Source organism: Pelophylax lessonae (assembly GCF_965119305.1).
Source record: "Pelophylax lessonae genome assembly, chromosome: 5".
NCBI classification, from domain to species: Eukaryota; Metazoa; Chordata; class Amphibia; order Anura; family Ranidae; genus Pelophylax; species Pelophylax lessonae.
In genome coordinates, this window is record NC_138772.1 from 558,189,603 (window position 1) to 558,211,511 (window position 21,909).

Consider the following 21,909-nt stretch of genomic DNA (forward strand, 5'->3'; position numbering starts at 1 on the left):
TACTCCTCCTAAAAGCCCTCAGCCCTGATGCAAGCAGTGGGAGGAGTTATGCAAATTTTAAAAGTGCCTTGCTGGACGGAGGGGTGGGCGGTTCTAGGCAGGCTGCATTTACATAGACAAGGCCCACATGTAATGCTGAGCCTTCATGATTGAAAGAACTGAAATCCAATGAATGAAAGGGGTGGGGGCAGGGACAGTGAGTCTGGGGAGGAAAGGGCTAGATCAGGGGTCGGCAACCCACGGCCTGCGGGCCGCTGCTAAATGTCTGGCCAGTCATGCTAATGACAAGTGCCCCAGTGCCTGTGTTTTATTAATAAAATGCCGATATATACCTGATATCCGAGCGCCATTTGGCGCTCACGTGACCAATCGGCACTCCCCTCTCCCGATCTGACAGAGTGGGAGGGGCTGAGAGTCCCCCACTGTTGTCAGCAGGGAGGGTAGAAGGAGAGGGGAGAGCCAGCCGGTCACGTGAGCGCCGATCGGTATATAGCGGCATTTTATTAATAAAACACAGGCACTGGGGGCGTGTAATATGCAGGGGGTGTGTGTAGGGGGGGCTGTGAAATCTGCAGGAGGGGGCGTGTAATATGCAGGGGGTGTGCAATCTGCAGGGGGGCTGTGTAATATGCAGGGGGTGTGTGTAGGGGGGGCTGTGAAAAGTAAAGGGGTCCAGAGGTGCAGGGGCTGTGTAATGTAAAGGGGTCCACCGTCCAGAGGTATGGGGGCTGGGTAATGTAAAGGGATCCAGAGTAACAGGGCTGTGTAATGTGAAGGGGTCCATACAGTAGGTACAGGGCTGTGTAATGTAAAAGGGTCCAGAGGTACGGGGACTGGGTATCGTAAAGGGGTCCAGAGGTACGGGGGCTGTGTAACATAAAGGGGTCCAGAGGAACAGAGCTGTGTAATGTAAAGGGGTCCAGGGTTGCAGGGGCTGTGTAATGTAAGGGCATCCAGAGGTAAGGGAGCTGGGTAATGTAAAGGGGTCCATAGGAACAGGGCTGTGTAATGTGAAGGGGTCCAGAGGCACGGGGCTGTGTAATGTAAAGGGGTCCAGAGGTACGGGGTTATGTAATGTAAAGGGGTCTAGAGGCACAAGGCTGTGTAATGTAAAGAGGTCCAGAGGTATGGGTCTGTGTAATGTAAAGGGGTCCAGAGGAACGGGGCTGTGTAATGTAAAGGGGTCCAGAGGTATGGGTCTGTGTAATGTAAAGGGGTCCAGAGGAACGGGGCTGTGTAATGTAAAGGGGGTCCAGAGGTGCAGGGGGCTATATAATGTAAAGGGGTCCAGAGGTGCAGGGGGCTGGGTAATGTAAAGGGGGCCAGAGGTGCGGGGGCTGTGTAAAGTAAAGGGGTCCAGAGGTGCAGGGTTGTGTAAAGTAAAGAAGGCTAGAGGTGCAGGGGCTGTGTAAAGTAAAGGGGTCCAGAGGTGCAGGGGTTGTGTAAAGTAAAGGGGGCCAGAGCTGCAGGGGCTGTGTAATGTAAAGGGGTCCAGAGGTATGGGGGCTGTGTAATGTAAAGGGGACCAGAGGTACGGGGGCTGTGTAATGTAAAGGGGACCAGAGGTACGGGGGCTGTGTAATGTAAAGGGGACCAGAGGTACGGGGGCTGTGTAATGTAAAGGGGTCCAGAGGTATGGGGGCTGTGTAATGTAAAGGGGACCAGAGGTACGGGGGCTGTGTAATGTAAAGGGGGCCAGAGGTGCGGGGGCTGCGTAATGTAAAGGGGTCCAGAGGTATGGGGGCTGTGTAATGTAAAGGGATCCAGAGGTATGGGGGCTGTGTAATGTAAAGGGGGCCAGAGGTGAGGGGGCTGCGTAATGTAAAGGGGTCCAGAGGTATGGGGGCTGTGTAATGTAAAGGGGTCCAGAGGTATGGGGGCTGTGTAATGTAAAGGGGGCCAGAGGTGCAGGGGCTGTGTAATGTAAAGGGGGCCAGAGGTGCGGGGGCTGTGTAATGTAAAGGGGACCAGAGGTACGGGGGCTGTGTAATGTAAAGGGGGCCAGAGGTGCGGGGGCTGCGTAATGTAAAGGGGACCAGAGGTACGGGGGCTGTGTAATGTAAAGGGGACCAGAGGTACGGGGGCTGTGTAATGTAAAGGGGTCCAGAGGTATGGGGGCTGTGTAATGTAAAGGGGACCAGAGGTACGGGGGCTGTGTAATGTAAAGGGGACCAGAGGTACGGGGGCTGTGTAATGTAAAGGGGACCAGAGGTACGGGGGCTGTGTAATGTAAAGGGGTCCAGAGGTATGGGGGCTGTGTAATGTAAAGGGGACCAGAGGTACGGGGGCTGTGTAATGTAAAGGGGGCCAGAGGTGCGGGGGCTGCGTAATGTAAAGGGGTCCAGAGGTATGGGGGCTGTGTAATGTAAAGGGATCCAGAGGTATGGGGGCTGTGTAATGTAAAGGGGGCCAGAGGTGCGGGGGCTGCGTAATGTAAAGGGGTCCAGAGGTATGGGGGCTGTGTAATGTAAAGGGGTCCAGAGGTATGGGGGCTGTGTACTGTAAAGGGGGCCAGAGGTGCGGGGGCTGCGTAATGTAAAGGGGTCCAGAGGTATGGGGGCTGTGTAATGTAAAGGGGGCCAGAGGTGCGGGGGCTGCGTAATGTAAAGGGGTCCAGAGGTATGGGGGCTGTGTAATGTAAAGGGGTCCAGAAGTGCAGGGGTTGTGTAAAGTAAAGGGGGCCAGAGGTGCAGGGACTGTGTAATGTAAAGGGGTCCAGAGGCACAAGACTGTGTAATGTACAGGGGTCCAGAGGCACAAGGCTGTGTAATGTAAAGGGGTCCAGAGGCACAAGGCTGTGTAATGTAAAGGGGTCCAGAGGCACAAGGCTGTGTAATGTAAAGGGGTCCAGAGGAACGGGGCTGTGTAATTTAAAGGGGGTCCAGAGGTGCAGGGGGCTATATAATGTAAAGGGGTCCAGAGGTGCAGGGGTTGTGTAATATAAAGGGGGCCAGAGGTGTGGGGGCTGTGTAATGTTATCTTCATTTATTAGCAGGTGAATGCGCCCCCCCCCCCCCATGCATTTAAATACATTGAATTGGGCCCTTAAGTGGAAAAAGGTTGCTGACCCCTGGGCTAGATGATGCTGGACGTCCTCCAGCCAGGAAATGGGGCGGGGCTCTATCTAACTTTCTGCAGCTTCTAATGCACATTTTGAGACGCTCACAGTGTGCAGTGAAATCAGAGGAAGCCGTTTCAGTCTAGGGGGAGGAGCCTGTACAACTCTGCAAGGATGGTGGGGGGGGGGGGAGGGGAGGCCAGGGGGAGGATTTAAATGTATTTTAAATGCCCCATATAGCATGAGGGAGGGAGGAGCAGAACTAGGAGCCAATCAGATGTGCTGACAAGGAGACAGGAAGAGGGCACAGGAGGTGACCAATCTGTTGCAGCTCCTTCACTATCTGGGGGCAGGGCTGGGGGCGGGGCTGGGGGCGGGGCTGTGACCAGGCCGTGTTGCTTAACTGCAGTAGAAAAAAGTCAGGTCACCAATCCGGCTGAGCTCTCTGTGTAAATCTGAGGACTGGATGGACAGTGTGTGGGTGGTGCCTATGGATATAAGCCCCACCCTGGTATTTATTAGGGGTGGGATAATATTTGTGATATAAGAATGAACAGGAAGTATGGCGGTCAGTCATGGTGGTCCTTGTCTCTCTCTCAGCAGGTACCGGACTCCGTCGGAGCTTCACAATGATAATTTCTCTCTGTCCACCATTGCGGAAGGCTCCCACCCAAATGTAAGGAAACTATGCGACACCCCATCTAACCTCTCCCCCCATGCCCGTGCATTGGCTTACTATGATAACGTTATCTGTCAGGTAACTGGTCTGTTTATGTCTCTCCTTCTGCATGCCTCCTCCCCCTCCCCCCCACTGCGCGGGGGCGGATCCAGAGCGCCATCTGCACGCCGCTACCTAGAAAGATCCTCCCTCTGCATGAGACTTAAAGGGGATGTCCACTTATTGGATGAGAGTGGAGAGCCCCTTTATAGAATAGAATGACTAATACAGCAAATAATGATCTGACCCCTCCCCCATGCTGCATGAGATCCAATGGTGGAATCACAAGTTCTCACAGCTGGTTTTATACACCATTTGTAACTCCTCCCCTTCATTTAATCCCTCCCCTCTATGTAACTCCTCCCTTATGGATGTTCTCATACAACCTCCTCTAACTCTTTCCTTTCCTACAACTCCTCCCCTCCATCTGTTCTCATACACCTAACTCCTCCCCTCCAGCTGTTCTCATACACCTAACTCCTCCCCTCCAGCTGTTCTCATACACCTAACTCCTCCCCTCCAGCTGTTCTCATTCACCTAACTCCTCCCCTCCATCTGGCTTCATAATCCTCCCCTCCAAAAAATGTCATACACCTAACTCCTCCCCTCCAGCTGTTCTCATACACCTAACTCCTCCCCTCCAGCTGTTCTCATACACCTAACCCCTCCCCTCCAGCTGTTCTCGTACACCTAGCTCCTCCCCTCCAGCTGTTCTCATACACCTCCTTCCAACTCCTCCCCTTCAGCTGGTATATGCTTAACTCCTCCCCTCCAGCTGTTCTCATACATCTAACCCCTCCCCTCCAGCTGTTCCCAAAAATAAAACCCCTCCCCTACAGCTGTTCTCATACACCTAACTCCTCCCCTCCATCTGTTCTAATACAAGTAAACCCTCCCCTCCAGCTGTTCTCATACACCTAACTCCTCCCCTCCAGCTGTTCTCATACACCTAACTCCTCCCCTCCAGCTGTTCTCATACACCTAACTCCTCCCCTCCAGCTGTTCTCATTCACCTAACTCCTCCCCTCCATCTGGCTTCATAATCCTCCCCTCCAAAAAATGTCATACACCTAACTCCTCCCCTCCAGCTGTTCTCATACACCTAACTCCTCCCCTCCAGCTGTTCTCATACACCTAACCCCTCCCCTCCAGCTGTTCTCGTACACCTAGCTCCTCCCCTCCAGCTGTTCTCATACACCTCCTTCCAACTCCTCCCCTTCAGCTGGTATATGCTTAACTTCTCCCCTCCAGCTGTTCTCATACATCTAACCCCTCCCCTCCAGCTGTTCCCAAAAATAAAACCCCTCCCCTCCAGCTGTTCTCATACATCTAACCCCTCCCCTCCAGCTGATCTCATACACCTAGCTCCTCCCCTCCAGCTGTTCTCATACACCTCCTTCCAACTCCTCCCCTTCAGCTGGTATATGCTTAACTCCTCCCCTCCAGCTGTTCTCATACATCTAACCCCTCCCCTCCAGCTGTTCCCAAAAATAAAACCCCTCCCCTACAGCTGTTCTCATACACCTAACTCCTCCCCTCCATCTGTTCTAATACAAGTAAACCCTCCCCTCCAGCTGTTCTCATATATCTAACCCCTCCCCTCCAGCTGTTCTCATACAACAAACTCCTCCCGTCCAGCTGTTCTCATTCACATAACCCCTCCTCTCCAGCTGTTCTCATACATCTAACTCCTCCCCTCCAGCTGTTCTCAAACATCTAACCCCTCCCCTCCAGCTGTTCCCAAAAATCCAACCCCTCCCCTACAGCTGTTCTCATACACCTAACTCCTCCCCTCCATCTGTTCTAATACACGTAACCCCTCCCCTCCAGCTGTTCTCTTAAATCTAACCCCTCCCTTCCAGCTGTTCTCATACATCTAACTCCTCCCCTCCAGCTGTTCTCGTACATCTAACCCTTCCCCTCCAGAGATTCTCTTAAATCTAACTCCTCCCTTTCCAGTTGTTCTCATACACCTAACTCCTCCCCTCCAGCTGTTCTCATACACCTAACTCCTCCCCTCCAGCTCTTCTCATACATCTAACCCCTCCCCTCCAGCTCTTCTCATACAACTCCTCCCCTCCAGGTGTTTCTAATAGATGTAACCCCTCCCCTCCAGCTGTTCTCATACATCTAACCCCTCCCCTCCATACACCTTCCTGTAGCTCCTCCCTTGCAGTTGTTCCAGCCAATCCTGTGCACTGTGGTCTCATAGTTCAGTTGTGTCTCTCCTGTGTTCTTGTGATTGCACTTTCCTAATCTGCACTGTAACTCTCACTAACCTGGAACTATTCTGCACCACTTCTCTTATTATTGAGACTTTGCTGCTTCGTCTAATTTCTCCAAATTCTCTCCTGGATTTCTCAACCCCGAAATTTAATTTTATGAGATATTAAAATGGGCGGCGGCCTTATCAATAAAACGCAGAGTAAGGTAATGTTCACAATGATCCCACCCGAAAGTCGTACGACTTCTGATCCCACTTCAATGAACGGGATCCGACTCTGATCCGACCATACCAGGGCCAGGGGGTCTGCTATGAATCTTAAGGGAGAATCCCACACCAAACGTAAAAAGAAAACGGCGTGGGGTCCCCCCCAAGACCATACCAGCCCCACCCGTCTGGTATAAATTTTGAGGGGAAACCCCACGCCACCAAAATCCATACCAGACCCTTATCCAAGCATGCAGCCCGGCAGGTCAGGAAAAAGAGGGGGACGAGCAAGCGCCCCCATCCTCCTGGACCATACCAGGCCACATGCCCTCAACATGGGGGAGTGGGTGGTTTGGGGGAGGGGGGGTTCTGCACCCCCCACTCCGAAGCACCTTGTCTCCATGTTGATAGGGACAATGGCCTCTTTCCAACAACCGTGGGTGGTGGTTGTGGGGGTCTGTGGGCAGGGGGGCTAATTAGAATTTGGAAGCCCCTTTTAATAGGAGGGCCCCAAATCCTGCCCCCCCCCCCTATGTGAATGAGTACCTTTCCTACTTTGTACCCCTACCCATTCACCCCAAAAATGTAGTGTAAATAAAAACAAGAAATTACTTTTGACAAGTCCTTAATGACATATGAAGAATGTCCCCCGTCAAAGCTCTAACGTGTCTTCTTTCCCGGGTGCCTCCACTGATGTGTTCTTCCTCCAGTCTTCTCCCTCCGGTCTTCTCCCTCCGGTGATGTGTTCTTCCTCCAGTCTTCTCCCTCCAGTGATGTGTTCTTCCTCCAGTCTTCTCCCTCCGGTGATGTGTTCTTCCTCCAGTCTTCTCCCTCCAGTGATGTGTTCTTCCTCCAGTGTTCTCCCTCCGGTGATGTGTTCTTCCTCCAATCTTCTCCCTCCGGTGATGTGTTCTTCCTCCAGTCTTCTCCCTCCGGTCTTCTCCCTCCGGTGATGTGTTCTTCCTTTGGTCTTCTCCCTCCAGTGATGTGTTCTTCCTTTGGTCTTCTCCCTCCGGTGATGTGTTCTTCCTCCAGTCTTCTCCCTCCGGTCTTCTCCCTCCGGTGATGTGTTCTTCCTCCAGTCTTCTCCCTCCGCTGATGTGTTCTTCCTCCAGTCTTCTCCCTCCGGTGATGTGTTCTTCCTCCAGTGATGTGTTCTTCCTCCGGTTTTCTCTCTCCAGTGATGTGTTCTTCCTCTGGTGATGTGTTCTTCCTCCAGTCTTCTCCCTCCTGTGATGTGTTCTTCCTCCGGTGATGTGTTCTTCCTCCAGTCTTCTCCCTCGGGTGATGTGTTCTTCCTCCGGTCTTCTCCCTCCAGTGATGTGTTCTTCCTCCGGTCATCTCCCTCCGGTGATGTGTTCTTCCTCCGGTCTTCTCCCTCCAGTGATGTGTTCTTCCTCCGGTTTCCTCCCTCCAGTGATGTGTTCTTCCTCCGGTGATGTGTTCTTCCTCCGGTGCTATCTTCTTATAAAGCTATGGGGCATGGCCATCTGGTGATGTCAACATGAGACTCCACCCCTTGTTATGGCACGTGATGTCACTAGGGGCAGAGCCTCATGTTGAAGTCATCTGGTGGCCACGCCCCACGGCTATATAAGAACTGGCAGACATCAGAGATGACACAATGACAGGAGCCAACATCAGAGGAGGACTGGGTCGGCGGTGGAGAAGACAGCAGTGGAGGGAGAAGACCTGAGGTAGAATACTGGAGGAAGACTACATCACCGGAGGGAGAACACATCAGATCATCAGAAGGAGAAGACCGGAGGAAAAACACATCACCAGAAGGAGAACACCGGAGGGAGAACACATCACCAGGAGAACACCGGAGGGAGAACACATCATCAGAAGGAGAAGACCGGAGGGAGAACACATCACCAGGAGAACACCGGAGGGAGAACACATCACCAGGAGAAGACCGGAGGAAGAACACATCACCAGAAGGAGAACACCGGAGGAAGAACACATCACCAGAAGGAGAAGACCGGAGGAAGAACACATCACCAGAAGGAGAAGACCGGAGGAAGAACACATCACCAGAAGTAGAAGACCGGAGGAAGAACACATCACCAGAAGGAAAAGACTGGAGGAAGAACACATCATCAGAAAGAGAACACCGGAGGAAGAACACATCACCAAAAGGAGAATCCGGAGGAAAAACACATCACCAGAAGGAGAATCCGGAGGAAAAACACATCACCAGAAGGAGAACACCGGAGGAAGAACACATCACCAGAAGGAGAACACCAGAGGAAGAACACATCACCAGAAGGAAAAGACTGGAGGAAGAACACATCACCAGAAGGAGAAGACCGGAGGAAGAACACATCACCAAAAGGAGAAATCCGGAGGAAGAACACATCACCAGAAGTAGAAGACCGGAGGAAGAACACATCACCAGAAGGAGAACACCGGAGGAAGAACACATCACCAGAAGGAGAACACCGGAGGACGAACACATCACCAGAAGTAGAAGACCGGAGGAAGAACACATCACCAGAAGGAAAAGACTGGAGGAAGAACACATCATCAGAAAGAGAACACCGGAGGAAGAACACATCACCAGAAGGAGAACACCGGAGGAAGAACACATCACCAAAAGGAGAACACTGGAGGAAGAACACATCACCAGAAGGAAAAGACTGGAGGAAGAACACATCATCAGAAAGAGAACACCAGAGGAAGAACACATCACCAAAAGGAGAAATCCGGAGGAAGAACACATGACCAGAAGTAGAAGACCGGAGGAAGAACACATCACCAGAAGGAGAACACCGGAGGAAGAACACATGACCAGAAGTAGAAGACCGGAGGAAGAACACATCACCAGAAGGAGAACACCGGAGGAAGAACACATGACCAGAAGTAGAAGACCGGAGGAAGAACACATCACCAGAAGGAAAAGACCAGAGGAAGAACACATCATCAGAAGGAGAACACCGGATGAAGAACACATCAGTGGTGGAACCGGAGAAAGAAGACACGTTGGAACTACGATGGCGCACATTCTTAATTTTTCATTAAGGACTTTTCAAAAACCATCAGATTTTTTTTTTACACTACACTGCTTTTGTTTGGGTGAAGGGGTATGGGTACCCCATATTCATTCACATGGGGGGGGGCGGGACCTGGAGGCCCCCTTGTTAAAATTTTTTTCCAGATTCTGATAAGCCCCCTGCCGCAGATCCCCACAACCACCGCCCACGGTTGTCGGGAAGAGGCCCTTGTCCAACATAGGGACAAGGTGCTTTGGGGTGGGGGGCGGAGAGCCTCCCCTGCCCCAGAGCACCCACTCCCCCATGTTCAGGATATGTGGCCTTGTTTGGTCTGGGGGGGGGGGGCACAGGGGGTGACTACACCGAACAGTGACCCCCGAGACTGGCTTCCTGCTGATAATTTTTTTATTATACATTTATATTGCTCTGACATATAATGCAGTGCTTTACAGAGATCACTGAGCCAATCACATCAGTCTCTGAACTAGAAGAGCTTACACTCTAATGTCCCCTCCCCCCACAGTCACACCAGTCTCTGAACCAGAGGAGCTTACACTCTAATGTCCCCTCCCCCCACAGTCACACCAGTCTCTGTACCAGAGGAGCTTACACTCTAATGTCCTAACACTTTACCATGGGGTAACAATAGTACTAGTACTGAGCAGTCATGCTCTGTGTGACACTAATAGTACCATGGACATGTGTTTATATTCTGTATGCACTCTGCCCCCTATAGGTCAGACAGTATAATTTCTGGCACTCTGAACCCACCTTCCGCAGTGACAGCCTCCTAGATTGTCTGCTGATCGCTCTGCCGGTGCTCTGTTTCTCTGGCTCCCTCTTGTTACCTCTATGTGATTTCATTGGCTGTGCCAAATCATCTCCGTGTGTATCAGTCTATGTCCTGCAAGTCGCCCACCATAATCTGTTTCACTTGGATGAAAACCATCACAGGGGGAGGTGTCGGATATCTTCTGTGTAGTATAGAGGCAGAAATAGGCGGAGCCTGTCTACCTGTATGACAGATCTTTTATTTTTTTTTGTCCTGGGGTATGGCGGTGTGGGGGGGAGGGGGGGTCAGCTTTGGGCACTTAGAGCAAAATAATTAGTACAGCCCCCCCCCCCGCCCCTCTTCCCTAGTACTCATTTACCACCTAGTACACATTTCCCCCCAGTATATATCTCCCTTCACCAGTATAGATTTCCATCAAGTGCAAATCTCCCCCCAGTAAAGCCCCCCCCCCCCATTTCAGATGTCTGCCCACCAGTACAGCTCCTCTATGTACAGATCTCTACCCCCACCTGCATAGCTCCTCCCAATACAGGTCCATTCCCTCTCTTCCCACCACCACTACAGCTCCCCTCCAGTGCAGGCCTCTCCCCACCAGTACAGGCCTCTCCCCACCAGTACAGATCCCCACCAGTACAGGCCTCTCCCCACCAGTACAGATCCCCACCAGTACAGGCCTCTCCCCACCAGTACAGATCCCCACCAGTACAGGCCTCTCCCCACCAGTACAGCTCCCCTCCAGTACAGGCCTCTACCCACCAGTACAGCTCCCCTCCAGTACAGGCCTCTCCCCTCCAGTACAGCTACCCTCCAGTACAGGCCTCTCCCCTCCAGTACAGCTCCCCTCCAGTACAGCTCCCCTCCAGTACAGCTCCCCTCCAGTACAGCTCCCCACCAGTACAGCTCCCCACCAGTACAGATCCCCTCCAGCACAGGCCTCTCCCCACCAGTACAGCTCCCCACCAGTACAGCTCCCCTCCAGTACAGCTCCCCACCAGTACAGATCCCCTCCAGTGCAGGCCTCTCCCCACCAGTACAGCTCCCCACCAGTACAGGCCTCTCCCCACCAGTACAGCTCCCCACCAGTACAGATCCCCTCCAGTACAGCTCCCCACCAGTACAGATCCCCTCCAGTGCAGGCCTCTCCCCACCAGTACAGCTCCCCACCAGTACAGGCCTCTCCCCACCAGTACAGCTCCCCACCAGTACAGGCCTCTCCCCACCAGTACAGATCCCCACCAGTACAGGCCTCTCCCCACCAGTACAGATCCCCATCAGTACAGGCCTCTCCCCACCAGTACAGCTCCCCTCCAGTACAGGCCTCTCCCCTCCAGTACAGCTCCCCTCCAGTACAGCTCCCCACCACTACAGCTCCCCACCAGTACAGCTCCCCTCCAGTACAGCTCTCCTCCAGTACAGCTCCCCTCCAGTACAGCTCCCCACCAGTACAGATCCCCTCCAGTACAGGCCTCTCCCCACCAGTACAGATCCCCACCAGTACAGGCCTCTCCCCACCAGTACAGGCCTCTCCCCACCAGTACAGACCCCCACCAGTATAGGCCTCTCCCCACCAGTACAGATCCCCACCAGTACAGGCCTCTCCCCACCAGTACAGATCCCCACCAGTACAGGCCTCTCCCCACCAGTACAGATCCCCACCAGTACAGGCCTCTCTCCTCCAGTACAGCTCCCCACCAATACTGTTTTCCTTCCCTCCAGTTTAGCTCTCCCCCTTTCAATAAATCCACTTACTAGATTAGGTATTTTAAAGTGACGGGAAGTCCTCCCTCAACTGTTTTATGTGATGTCCCCCCCTGTATAGATATCCCCTACACTACCAGTACACAGCTCCCACCCAGTGCCAGACATCTCCCCACCTAGTAAGATCCCGCCTAATACAGACCTCCCCCCCCTTTTACAGATCCCCCTCCACTAGTACAGCTCCCCTCCCCAGTAGAGGTCCCCTTCCCTCCAGTTCAGTTCTCCCCTTTCAATAAATCCACTTACTAGATCAGGTATTTTAAAGTGAGGGAAGTCCTCCATCAACTGTATCATGTGACCCCCCCTCCCCCACCAGTACAGTTCCCCCCTGTATAGATCTCCCCTACACCACCAGTACAGCTCCCACCCAGTACAGACCTCCCCACACCAGTACAGATCCCCTCCAGTACAGACCCCCCCCCCCACCAGTATAGCCCCCCCCCTTTTACAGATCCCCCTCCACTAGTACAGCTCCCACCCAGTACAGACCTCCCCACACCAGTACAGATCCCCTCCAGTACAGACCCCCCCCACCAGTATAGCCCCCCCCTTTTACAGATCCCCCTCCACTAGTACAGCTCCCACCCAGTACAGACCTCCCCACACCAGTACAGATCCCCTCCAGTACAGACCTCCCCAAACTTGTTAAACTTCCCCCAGTGCAGACCCCCTTCCCCCCTTCAATAAATCCTCTTACCAGACCAGGCATTTCAGAATGGTACCCCCCTATCCCCCCCTTTATCTACTCCCCTGAACTATCTAATGTACATAGGGGCCTGCCTGTTTAAATACACATGTTTGTCCTCTTATGATACCCACAGGAGATTGTACAGATATTGTACATTGAGATTGTATGCCCATATCTAGGCTGACCATACACTCTACAATGTGATTGTACAATCTAAAGTAGGGCCAGGATCTGCCCAATTTCATAGTAATTGAATTGATTGTTTACGTTCATCCTCATATTATTTAGTTTTGGTAAAGCTAAAAGAGATTGTACGGGGTTCGTATAGTCAGATTGTATAGCCTATGGCCAGCTTGGACCTGTGGTGACCAATCAGATTTTAGGTTACACTAGTTAGGTCAGGGAGATCTGGATTCTGATTGTACGGCGTCACGTGCTATCACTGATCTTTGTGCTGCTTCTCTAATGATAATTGGTGTGTGTGTGGCCTGTTGCTGACCTGATCCTCTAAAACCGATTTGTACAATACAGAAGTCTCAGCGATCTGCCAATAATATGAAGAGGACATACATGACACCACCTGGTCAGGGTGACACTGCTTGGTCAGGGTGACACCACTTGGTCTGTGTGACACAATCTGATCAGGATGACACAACCTGGTCAGTGTGACACCACTTGGTCAGGGTGACACCACCTAATCAGGGTGACACCGCTTGGTCGGGGTGACATTGCTTGATAAGGGTGACACCACCTGGTCAGTGTGACACAATCTGATCAGGATGACACAACCTGGTCAAGGTGACACCTCTTGGTCAGGGTGATACCACTTGATAAGGGTGACACCACCTGGTCAGGGTGGCATCATTTGATCAGGGTGATACTACCTGGTCAGGGTGACACCACCTAATCAGGGTGACACCACTTGGTCGAGGTGACATTGCTTGATTAGGGTGACACCACCTGGTCAGGGGGACACAGCTGGGTCAAGGTGACACCACTTGGTCAGGGTGACACTGATTGATAAGGATGACACCTCTTGGTCAGGGTGACGCCAATTGGTCAGGGTGACATTGCTTGATAAGGGTGACACAATCTGGTCAGGATGACACAACCTGGTCAAGGTGACTCTGGTTGATAAGGGTGACACCAACTGGTCAGGGTGACACCGCTTGGTCAGGGTGACACCACCTGGTCAGGGTGACACAGCTTGGTGAGGGTGACACAATCTGGTCAGGATGACACAACCTGGTCAGGGTGACACTGCTTGTCAGGGTGATACCGCTTGGTCAGGGGGACACCACTTGGTCAGGGGGACACCACTTGGTCAGGGGGACACCGCCTTGTCAGGGGGACACTGCTTAGGGGGACACCGCTTGGTCAGGGGGACACCGCTTGGTCAGGATGACACAGCTTAGTCAGGGGGACACCGCATGGTCAGGGTGACACTGCTTAGTCAGGGGAACACCGCTTGGTCAGGGTGACACTGCTTAGTCAGGGGGACACCGCTTTGTCAGGGGGACACCGCTTTGTCAGGGGGAAACCGCTTGATCAGGGTGACACTGCTTAGTCAGGGGAACACCGCTTGGTCAGGGGGACATTGCTTGGTCAGGGTGACAATGCTTAGTCAGGGGGACCCCGCTTTGTCAGGGGGACACCGCTTTGTCAGGGGGACACAATCTGGTCAGGATGACACAACCTGGTCAGGGTGACACCGCTTGGTCAGGGGGACACTGCTTGGTCAGGGGGACACTGCTTGGTCAAGGTGACACTGCTTGGTCAGGGTGATACTGCTTGATAAGGGTGACACCACCTGGTAAGGGTGACACTGCTTGGTCAGGGGGACACCGCTTGGTCAGGGTGACACCAGCTGGTAAGGGTGACACTGCTTGGTCAGGGGGCACTGCTTGGTCAGGGGGACACTGCTTGGTCAGGGGGACACCGCTTGGTCAGGGGGACACTGCTTGGTCAAGGTGACACTGCTTGGTCAGGGTGATACTGCTTGATAAGGGTGACACCACCTGGTAAGGGTGACACTGCTTGGTCAGGGTGACACCACCTGGTAAGGGTGACACTGCTTGGTCAGGGGGACACTGCTTGGTCAGGGGGACACCGCTTGGTCAGGGGAACACTGCTTGGTCAAGGTGACACTGCTTGGTCAGGGTGATACTGCTTGATAAGGGTGACACCACCCGGTAAGGGTGACACTGCTTGGTCAGGGTGACACCGCTTGGTCAGGGTGACACCACCTGGTAAGGGGCACTGCTTGGTCAGGGTGCCTATGCTAGTGCAGTCCTACTCTAATCTTTAGAAACGATGGAGAGCAAAGCTTGCCAGGTGTCCCCCGACCCCCCAGACTGGCACTGACGGGCAGACTTGGCTCAGGTTGAAGGAGATACCAGCAAACTTTGATGATTTATTGTCAATACATCTTGCAACAAAGTAACAAAATTAGCCTTGTTTCCTGGCCTGATATCTACAGAATAGGCAGAGATGAGAGATGGAGCGCACAGGCAGAGGCACCCGGAGCACTGTCATGTATGTCCTCCAGGGACCGAGATGACTGAAGGCGGAGTGCTTCCTTACCTTAATATTGACCTGGAATGTAAAGAGAACTTAAGAGGATAAATGTAACAAATCCAGAAATAACGGATATTGGACGGTGCGGATAGCAATACATAGAATAGTCCCTGTTATTCCGGGACTCTGTGATGTTGGACATTGGATGGTGCGCGGTGTGTGGATGGCGATGAGGATCCATAGAAATGTCCCTGTTATTCCGGGACTCTGTGATGTTTTATGATGGGACATTGGATGGTACACGGTGTGCGGATGGCGATGAGGATCCATAGAATTGTCCCTGTTATTCCGGGACTCTGTGATGTTGGACATTGGATGGTGGGCGGTGTGCGGATGGCGATGAGGATCCATAGAATTGTCCCTGTTATTCCGGGACTCTGTGATGTTGGACATTGGATGGTGGGCGGTGTGCGGATGGCGATGAGGATCCATAGAATTGTCCCTGTTATTCCCGGGACTCTGTGATGTTGGACATTGGATGGTGCATGGTGTGCGGATGGAGATGAGCATCCGTAGAATTGTCCCTGTTATTCCGGGACTCTGTGATGTTGGACATTGGATGGTGGGCGGTGTGCGAATGGCGATGAGGATCCATAGAATTGTCCCTGTTATTCCGGGACTCTGTGATGTTGGACATTGGATGTTGGGCGGTGTGCGGATGGCGATGAGGATCCATAGAATTGTCCCTGTTATTCCGGGACTCTGTGATGTTGGACATTGGATGGTGGGCGGTGTGTGGATGGCGATGAGGATCCATAGAATTGTCCCTGTTATTCCGGGACTCTGTGATGTTGGACATTGGATGGTGGGCGGTGTGCGGATGGCGATGAGGATCCATAGAATTGTCCCTGTTATTCCGGGACTCTGTGATGTTGGACATTGGATGGTGGGCGGTGTGCGGATGGCGATGAGGATCCATAGAATAGTCCCTGTTATTCCGGGACTCTGTGATGTTGGACATTGGATGGTGCGCGGTGTGCGGATGGCGATGAGGATCCATAGAATTGTCCCTGTTATTCCGGGACTCTGTGATGTTGGACATTGGATGGTGGGCGGTGTGCGGATGGCGATGAGGATCCATAGAATTGTCCCTGTTATTCCGGGACTCTGTGATGTTGGACATTGGATGGTGGGCGGTGTGCGGATGGCGATGAGGATCCATAGAATTGTCCCTGTTATTCCCGGGACTCTGTGATGTTGGACATTGGATGGTGCATGGTGTGCGGATGGAGATGAGCATCCGTAGAATTGTCCCTGTTATTCCGGGACTCTGTGATGTTGGACATTGGATGGTGGGCGGTGTGCGAATGGCGATGAGGATCCATAGAATTGTCCCTGTTATTCCGGGACTCTGTGATGTTGGACATTGGATGTTGGGCGGTGTGCGGATGGCGATGAGGATCCATAGAATTGTCCCTGTTATTCCGGGACTCTGTGATGTTGGACATTGGATGGTGGGCGGTGTGTGGATGGCGATGAGGATCCATAGAATTGTCCCTGTTATTCCGGGACTCTGTGATGTTGGACATTGGATGGTGGGCGGTGTGCGGATGGCGATGAGGATCCATAGAATTGTCCCTGTTATTCCGGGACTCTGTGATGTTGGACATTGGATGTTGGGCGGTGTGCGGATGGCGATGAGGATCCATAGAATTGTCCCTGTTATTCCGGGACTCTGTGATGTTGGACATTGGATGGTGGGCGGTGTGCGGATGGCGATGAGGATCCATAGAATTGTCTCTGTTATTCCGGGACTCTGTGATGTTGGACATTGGATGGTGGGCGGTGTGCGGATGGCGATGAGGATCCATAGAATTATCCCTGTTATTCCGGGACTCTGTGATGTTGGACATTGGATGGTGGGCGGTGTGCGGATGGCGATGAGGATCCTTAGAATTGTCCCTGTTATTCCGGGACTCTTTGATGTTGGACATTGGATGGTGCGCAGTGTGCGGATGGCGATGAGGATCCATAGAATTGTCCCTGTTATTCCGGGACTCTGTGATGTTGGACATTGGATGGTGCACAGTGTGCGAATGGCGATGAGGATCCATAGAATTGTCCCTGTTATTCCGGGACTCTGTGATGTTGGACATTGGATGGTGTGCGGTGTGCGGATGGCAATACATGGAATAGTCCCTTTTATTCCGGGACTCTGTGATGTTGGACATTGGATGGTGCGTGGTGTGCAGAAGCCGATGAGGATCCGTAGAATAGTCCCTGTTATTCCGGGACTCTGTGATGCTGGACAATGGATGGTGTGCAGTGTGCGGATGGCGAGAAGGATCCATAGAATAGTCCCTGTTATTCCGGGACTCTGTGATGTTGGACATTGGATGGTGCAGATGGTGTGGATGGCGATGAGGATCCATAGAATTGTCCCTTTTATACCGGGACTCGTGATGTTTTATGATGGGACATTGGATGGTACACGGTGTGCGGATGGCGATGAGGATCCATAGAATTGTCCCTGTTATTCCGGGACTCTGTGATGTTGGACATTGGATAGTGCGCAGTGTGCGGATGGCGATGAGGATCCATAGAATTGTCCCTGTTATTCCGGGACTCTGTGATGTTGGATATTGGATGGTGCGCGGTGTGTGGATGGCGATGAGGATCCATAGAATTGTCCCTGTTATTCCGGGACTCTGTGATGTTTTATGACGGGTCATTGTATGGTGCGCGGATGGCGATGAGGAGCCATAGAATTGTCCCTGTTATTCCGGGACTCTGTGATGTTGGACATTGGATGGTGCGCGGTGTGTGGATGGCGATGAGGATCCATAGAATTGTCCCTGTTATTCCGGGACTCTGTGATGTTGGACATTGGATGGTGCGCGGTGTGTGGATGGCGATGAGGATCCATAGAACTGTCCCTGTTATTCCGGGACTCTGTGATGTTGGACATTGGATGGTGCGCGGTGTGTGGATGGCGATGAGGATCCATAGAATAGTCCCTGTTAATCCGGGACTCTGTGATGTTGAACATTGGATGGTGCGCGGTGTGTGGATGGCGATGAGTATCTGTAGAATTGTCCCTGTTATTCCGGGACTCTGTGATGTTTTATGATGGGACATTGGATGGTGCGCGGTGTGCGGATGGCGATGAGGATCAAGAGGTGTGAGGGTTCTGATCATTATATCCAGTAGGGATCAGGAGGTATGAGGGTCCTAATCATTATATCCAGTAGGGATCAGGAGGTATGAGGGTCCTGATCATTATAACCAGTAGGGATCAGGAGGTATGAGGGTCCTGATCATTATATCCAGTAGGGATCAGGAGGTATGAGGGTCCTAATCATTATATCCAGTAGGGATCAGGAGGTATGAGGGTCCTGATCATTATAACCAGTAGGGATCAGGAGGTATGAGGGTCCTGATCATTATATCCAGTAGGGATCAGGAGGTATGAGGGTCCTGATCATTATATCCAGTAGGGATCAGGAGGTATGAGGGTTCTCACATGAAATGTCTGCACTCATTGTCCTCCTTATCTTTATATGAAAACACTTGGAATGTTGGACATTGGATGGTCTGCGGTGTGCGGATGGCAATACATGGAATAGTCCCTTTTATTCCGGGACTCTGTGATGTTGGACATTGGATGGTGCGTGGTGTGCAGAAGCCGATGAGGATCCGTAGAATAGTCCCTGTTATTCCGGGACTCTGTGATGCTGGACAATGGATGGTGCGCAGTGTGCGGATGGCGAGGAGGATCCATAGAATAGTCCCTGTTATTCCGGGACTCTGTGATGTTGGACATTGGATGGTGCAGATAGTGTGGATGGCGATGAGGATCCATAGAATTGTCCCTTTTATTCCGGGACTCGTGATGTTTTATGATGGGACATTGGATGGTACACGGTGTGCGGATGGCGATGAGGATCCATAGAATTGTCCCTGTTATTCCGGGACTCTGTGATGTTGGACATTGGATAGTGCGCAGTGTGCGGATGGCGATGAGGATCCATAGAATTGTCCCTGTTAATCCAGGACTCTGTGATGTTTTATGACGGGTCATTGGATGGTGCGCGGTGTGTGGATGGCGATGAGGATCCATAAAACTGTCCCTGTTATTCCGGGACTCTGTGATGTTGGACATTGGATGGTGCGCGGTGTGTGGATGGCGATGAGGATCCATAGAATTGTCCCTGTTATTCCGGGACTCTGTGATGTTTTATGATGGGACATTGGATGGTGCGCGGTGTGCGCATGGCGATGAGGATCAGGAGGTGTGAGGGTTCTGATCATTATATCCAGTAGGGATCAGGAGGTATGAGGGTCCTGATCATTATAACCAGTAGGGATCAGGAGGTATGAGGGTCCTGATCATTATAACCAGTAGGGATCAGGAGGTATGAGGGTCCTAATCATTATATACAGTAGGGATCAGGAGGTATGAGGGTCCTGATCATTATATCCAGTAGGGATCAGGAGGTATGAGGGTCCTGATCATTATAACCAGTAGGGATCAGGAGGTATGAGGGTCCTAATCATTATATCCAGTAGGGATCAGGAGGTATGAGGGTCCTGATCATTATAACCAGTAGGGATCAGGAGGTATGAGGGTCCTGATCATTATATCCAGTAGGGATCAGGAGGTATGAGGGTCCTGATCATTATATCCAGTAGGGATCAGGAGGTATGAGGGTCCTAATCATTATATCCAGTAGGGATCAGGAGGTATGAGGGTCCTGATCATTATAACCAGTAGGGATCAGGAGGTATGAGGGTCCTGATCATTATATCCAGTAGGGATCAGGAGGTATGAGGGTCCTGATCATTATATCCAGTAGGGATCAGGAGGTATGAGGGTCCTCACATGAAATGTCTGCACTCATTGTCCTCCTTATCTTTATATGAAAACACTTGGAATGAGAAGTGCGTTGTGGAGGGTTGGGGGGGTTGCTGGGGGTTTCGGAGGGTTGGGGGGGTCGCTGGGGGGTTGTGGAGGGTTGCAGGACGCGCTTGTTGTCTGAGTGCGATTCTTGAGTTCGGACTGAAGAGCCCTCGATTGGGGGGGGGGGGGCACATGATGCTCAGTGGAGCGTTTTGTGGAGAGACGGCGGTTGCTAGGTAACTGTAGTCAGGCTTCAGGCAGAGAGAAGGCCCGAGGATAACAATCACCGTCAGACTGAACTAATAGGCCGACATTCCCCCATTTAATGTCATTAACCTTCTTCTGTCAGATTTCCGGAACTTTCCGATCCGTTTTGCTGATTTTCTGGGGCAGATTTAATGAATATTCCTCACGGACGGAACGCCTCGGAATATTCTTTCGCCGGCTCTTTATGATTTTGGAGACGTGCGGATTGTATTTATTCACATGTTGTTTATTGTACATTCCATTAACCAGTTCTGGACCGGAAAGTTTTCCCCCTTAATGACCAGGCCATATTTTGCGATTCGGCACTGCGTTATTTTATTTTAACGGACAATTGCGCAGCCAATACCCAAATACAATTGATGTCCTTTTTTTCCCCACAAACAGAGCTTTCTTTTGGTGGTATTTGATCACCTGTGCGATTTTTATTTTTTGCGCTATAAACAAAAAAAGAACGACAATGTTGAAAAAAAAAACAATATTTTTTGCTTTCTGCTATAAAACATTCCCAAAAAAATCTAATTTTTTCATCATTTTAGGCTAATTTTTTTTCTGCTACATATTTTTTGTAAAAAAAAAAAATCCCAATAAGAGTATCTTGATTGGTTTTCGCCAAAGCTTGTCGCGTCTACAAACTACGGGAAAGATTTATGTAATTTTTGATTATTTATTTTTTTTACTAGTAATGGCGGCGATCTGCGATATTTAGCAGGACTGCGACATTGCGGCGGACAGATCGGACCCCTAACTGACATTTTTGACACTTTTGGGGGGACCAGTGACATTACTACAGTAATCAGCGCTATACATATGCACTGTCACTGTACTAATGACACTGGCAGGGAAGGGGTTAACCTAAGGGTGATTAAAGGGTTAAGTGTGAGCCTAGGGGGTGTTTTCTAACTGTGGGGGAGGGACTTATGAAATTACCATATAGACATGTAATCCTATAGAAGGATCACAGGAGCTCTGTGATCATGTCAGGGAGAAGAACGGTCAGCTGTGTTTACAACAGCTGACCGTTCTTTTCTCTCAGCGGTGAGACGGTCCAATGGATCAGCATTCCTGCTGCCTAGTGGGGGCGGGGATGAGAGCGGGCCGCTGGTCAGGAGCACTCACGCAGATCGCCGTACAGGCGTTCTGAAACTTGATGTTTACTGTTGTAATCAGTATTTTTTGCTAGAAAATTACTTAGAACCTCCAAACATTATATACCGTATTTATCGGCGTATAACACGCACCTAAATTTTAGGGCAGAAATTTCAGGAAAAAAGATGAAATTTAAAATAAACAGCTTTGAGCTCAGACCATTTTTTAAAAATGAAATGTAGTCTTACCAGTGCCCACGAATGCAGCCTCATCAGTGCAGTGCCCATACATGCAGCCTCGCCAGCGCCCATACATGCAGCCTCGCCAGCACCAGTGCCCATACATGCAGCCACGCCAGTGCCCATAATTGCAGCCTCACCAGCGCCAGTGCCCATAATTGCAGCCTCGTCAGTGCCCATACATGCAGCCTCGCCAGCACCAGTGCCCATACATGCAGCCTCGCCAGCGCCAGTGCCCATAATTGCAGCCTCACCAGCGCCAGTGCCCATAATTGCAGCCTCGCCAGTGCCCATACATGCAGCCTCGCCAGCGCCAGTGCCCATACATGCAGCCACGCCAGTGCCCATAATTGCAGCCTCACCAGCGCCAGTGCCCATACATGCAGCCTCGCCAGTGCCCATACATGCAGCCTCGCCAGCACCAGTGCCCATACATGCAGCCTCGCCAGCGCCAGTGC

The 21,909-nt window shown here is 51.7% G+C and overlaps 1 protein-coding gene across 1 annotated transcript in view; it reads left to right on the forward strand.

The window, feature by feature from the left end:
- Positions 1–21,909, forward strand: part of CSPG5 (chondroitin sulfate proteoglycan 5) — a 117,139-nt gene that overhangs the window by 77,965 nt on the left and 17,265 nt on the right. Inside the window, exon 4 of the mRNA XM_082258533.1 lies at positions 3,659–3,815. Coding sequence (XP_082114659.1) covers positions 3,659–3,815 — 157 coding nt within the window. The remainder of the gene's footprint in view (positions 1–3,658; positions 3,816–21,909) is intronic.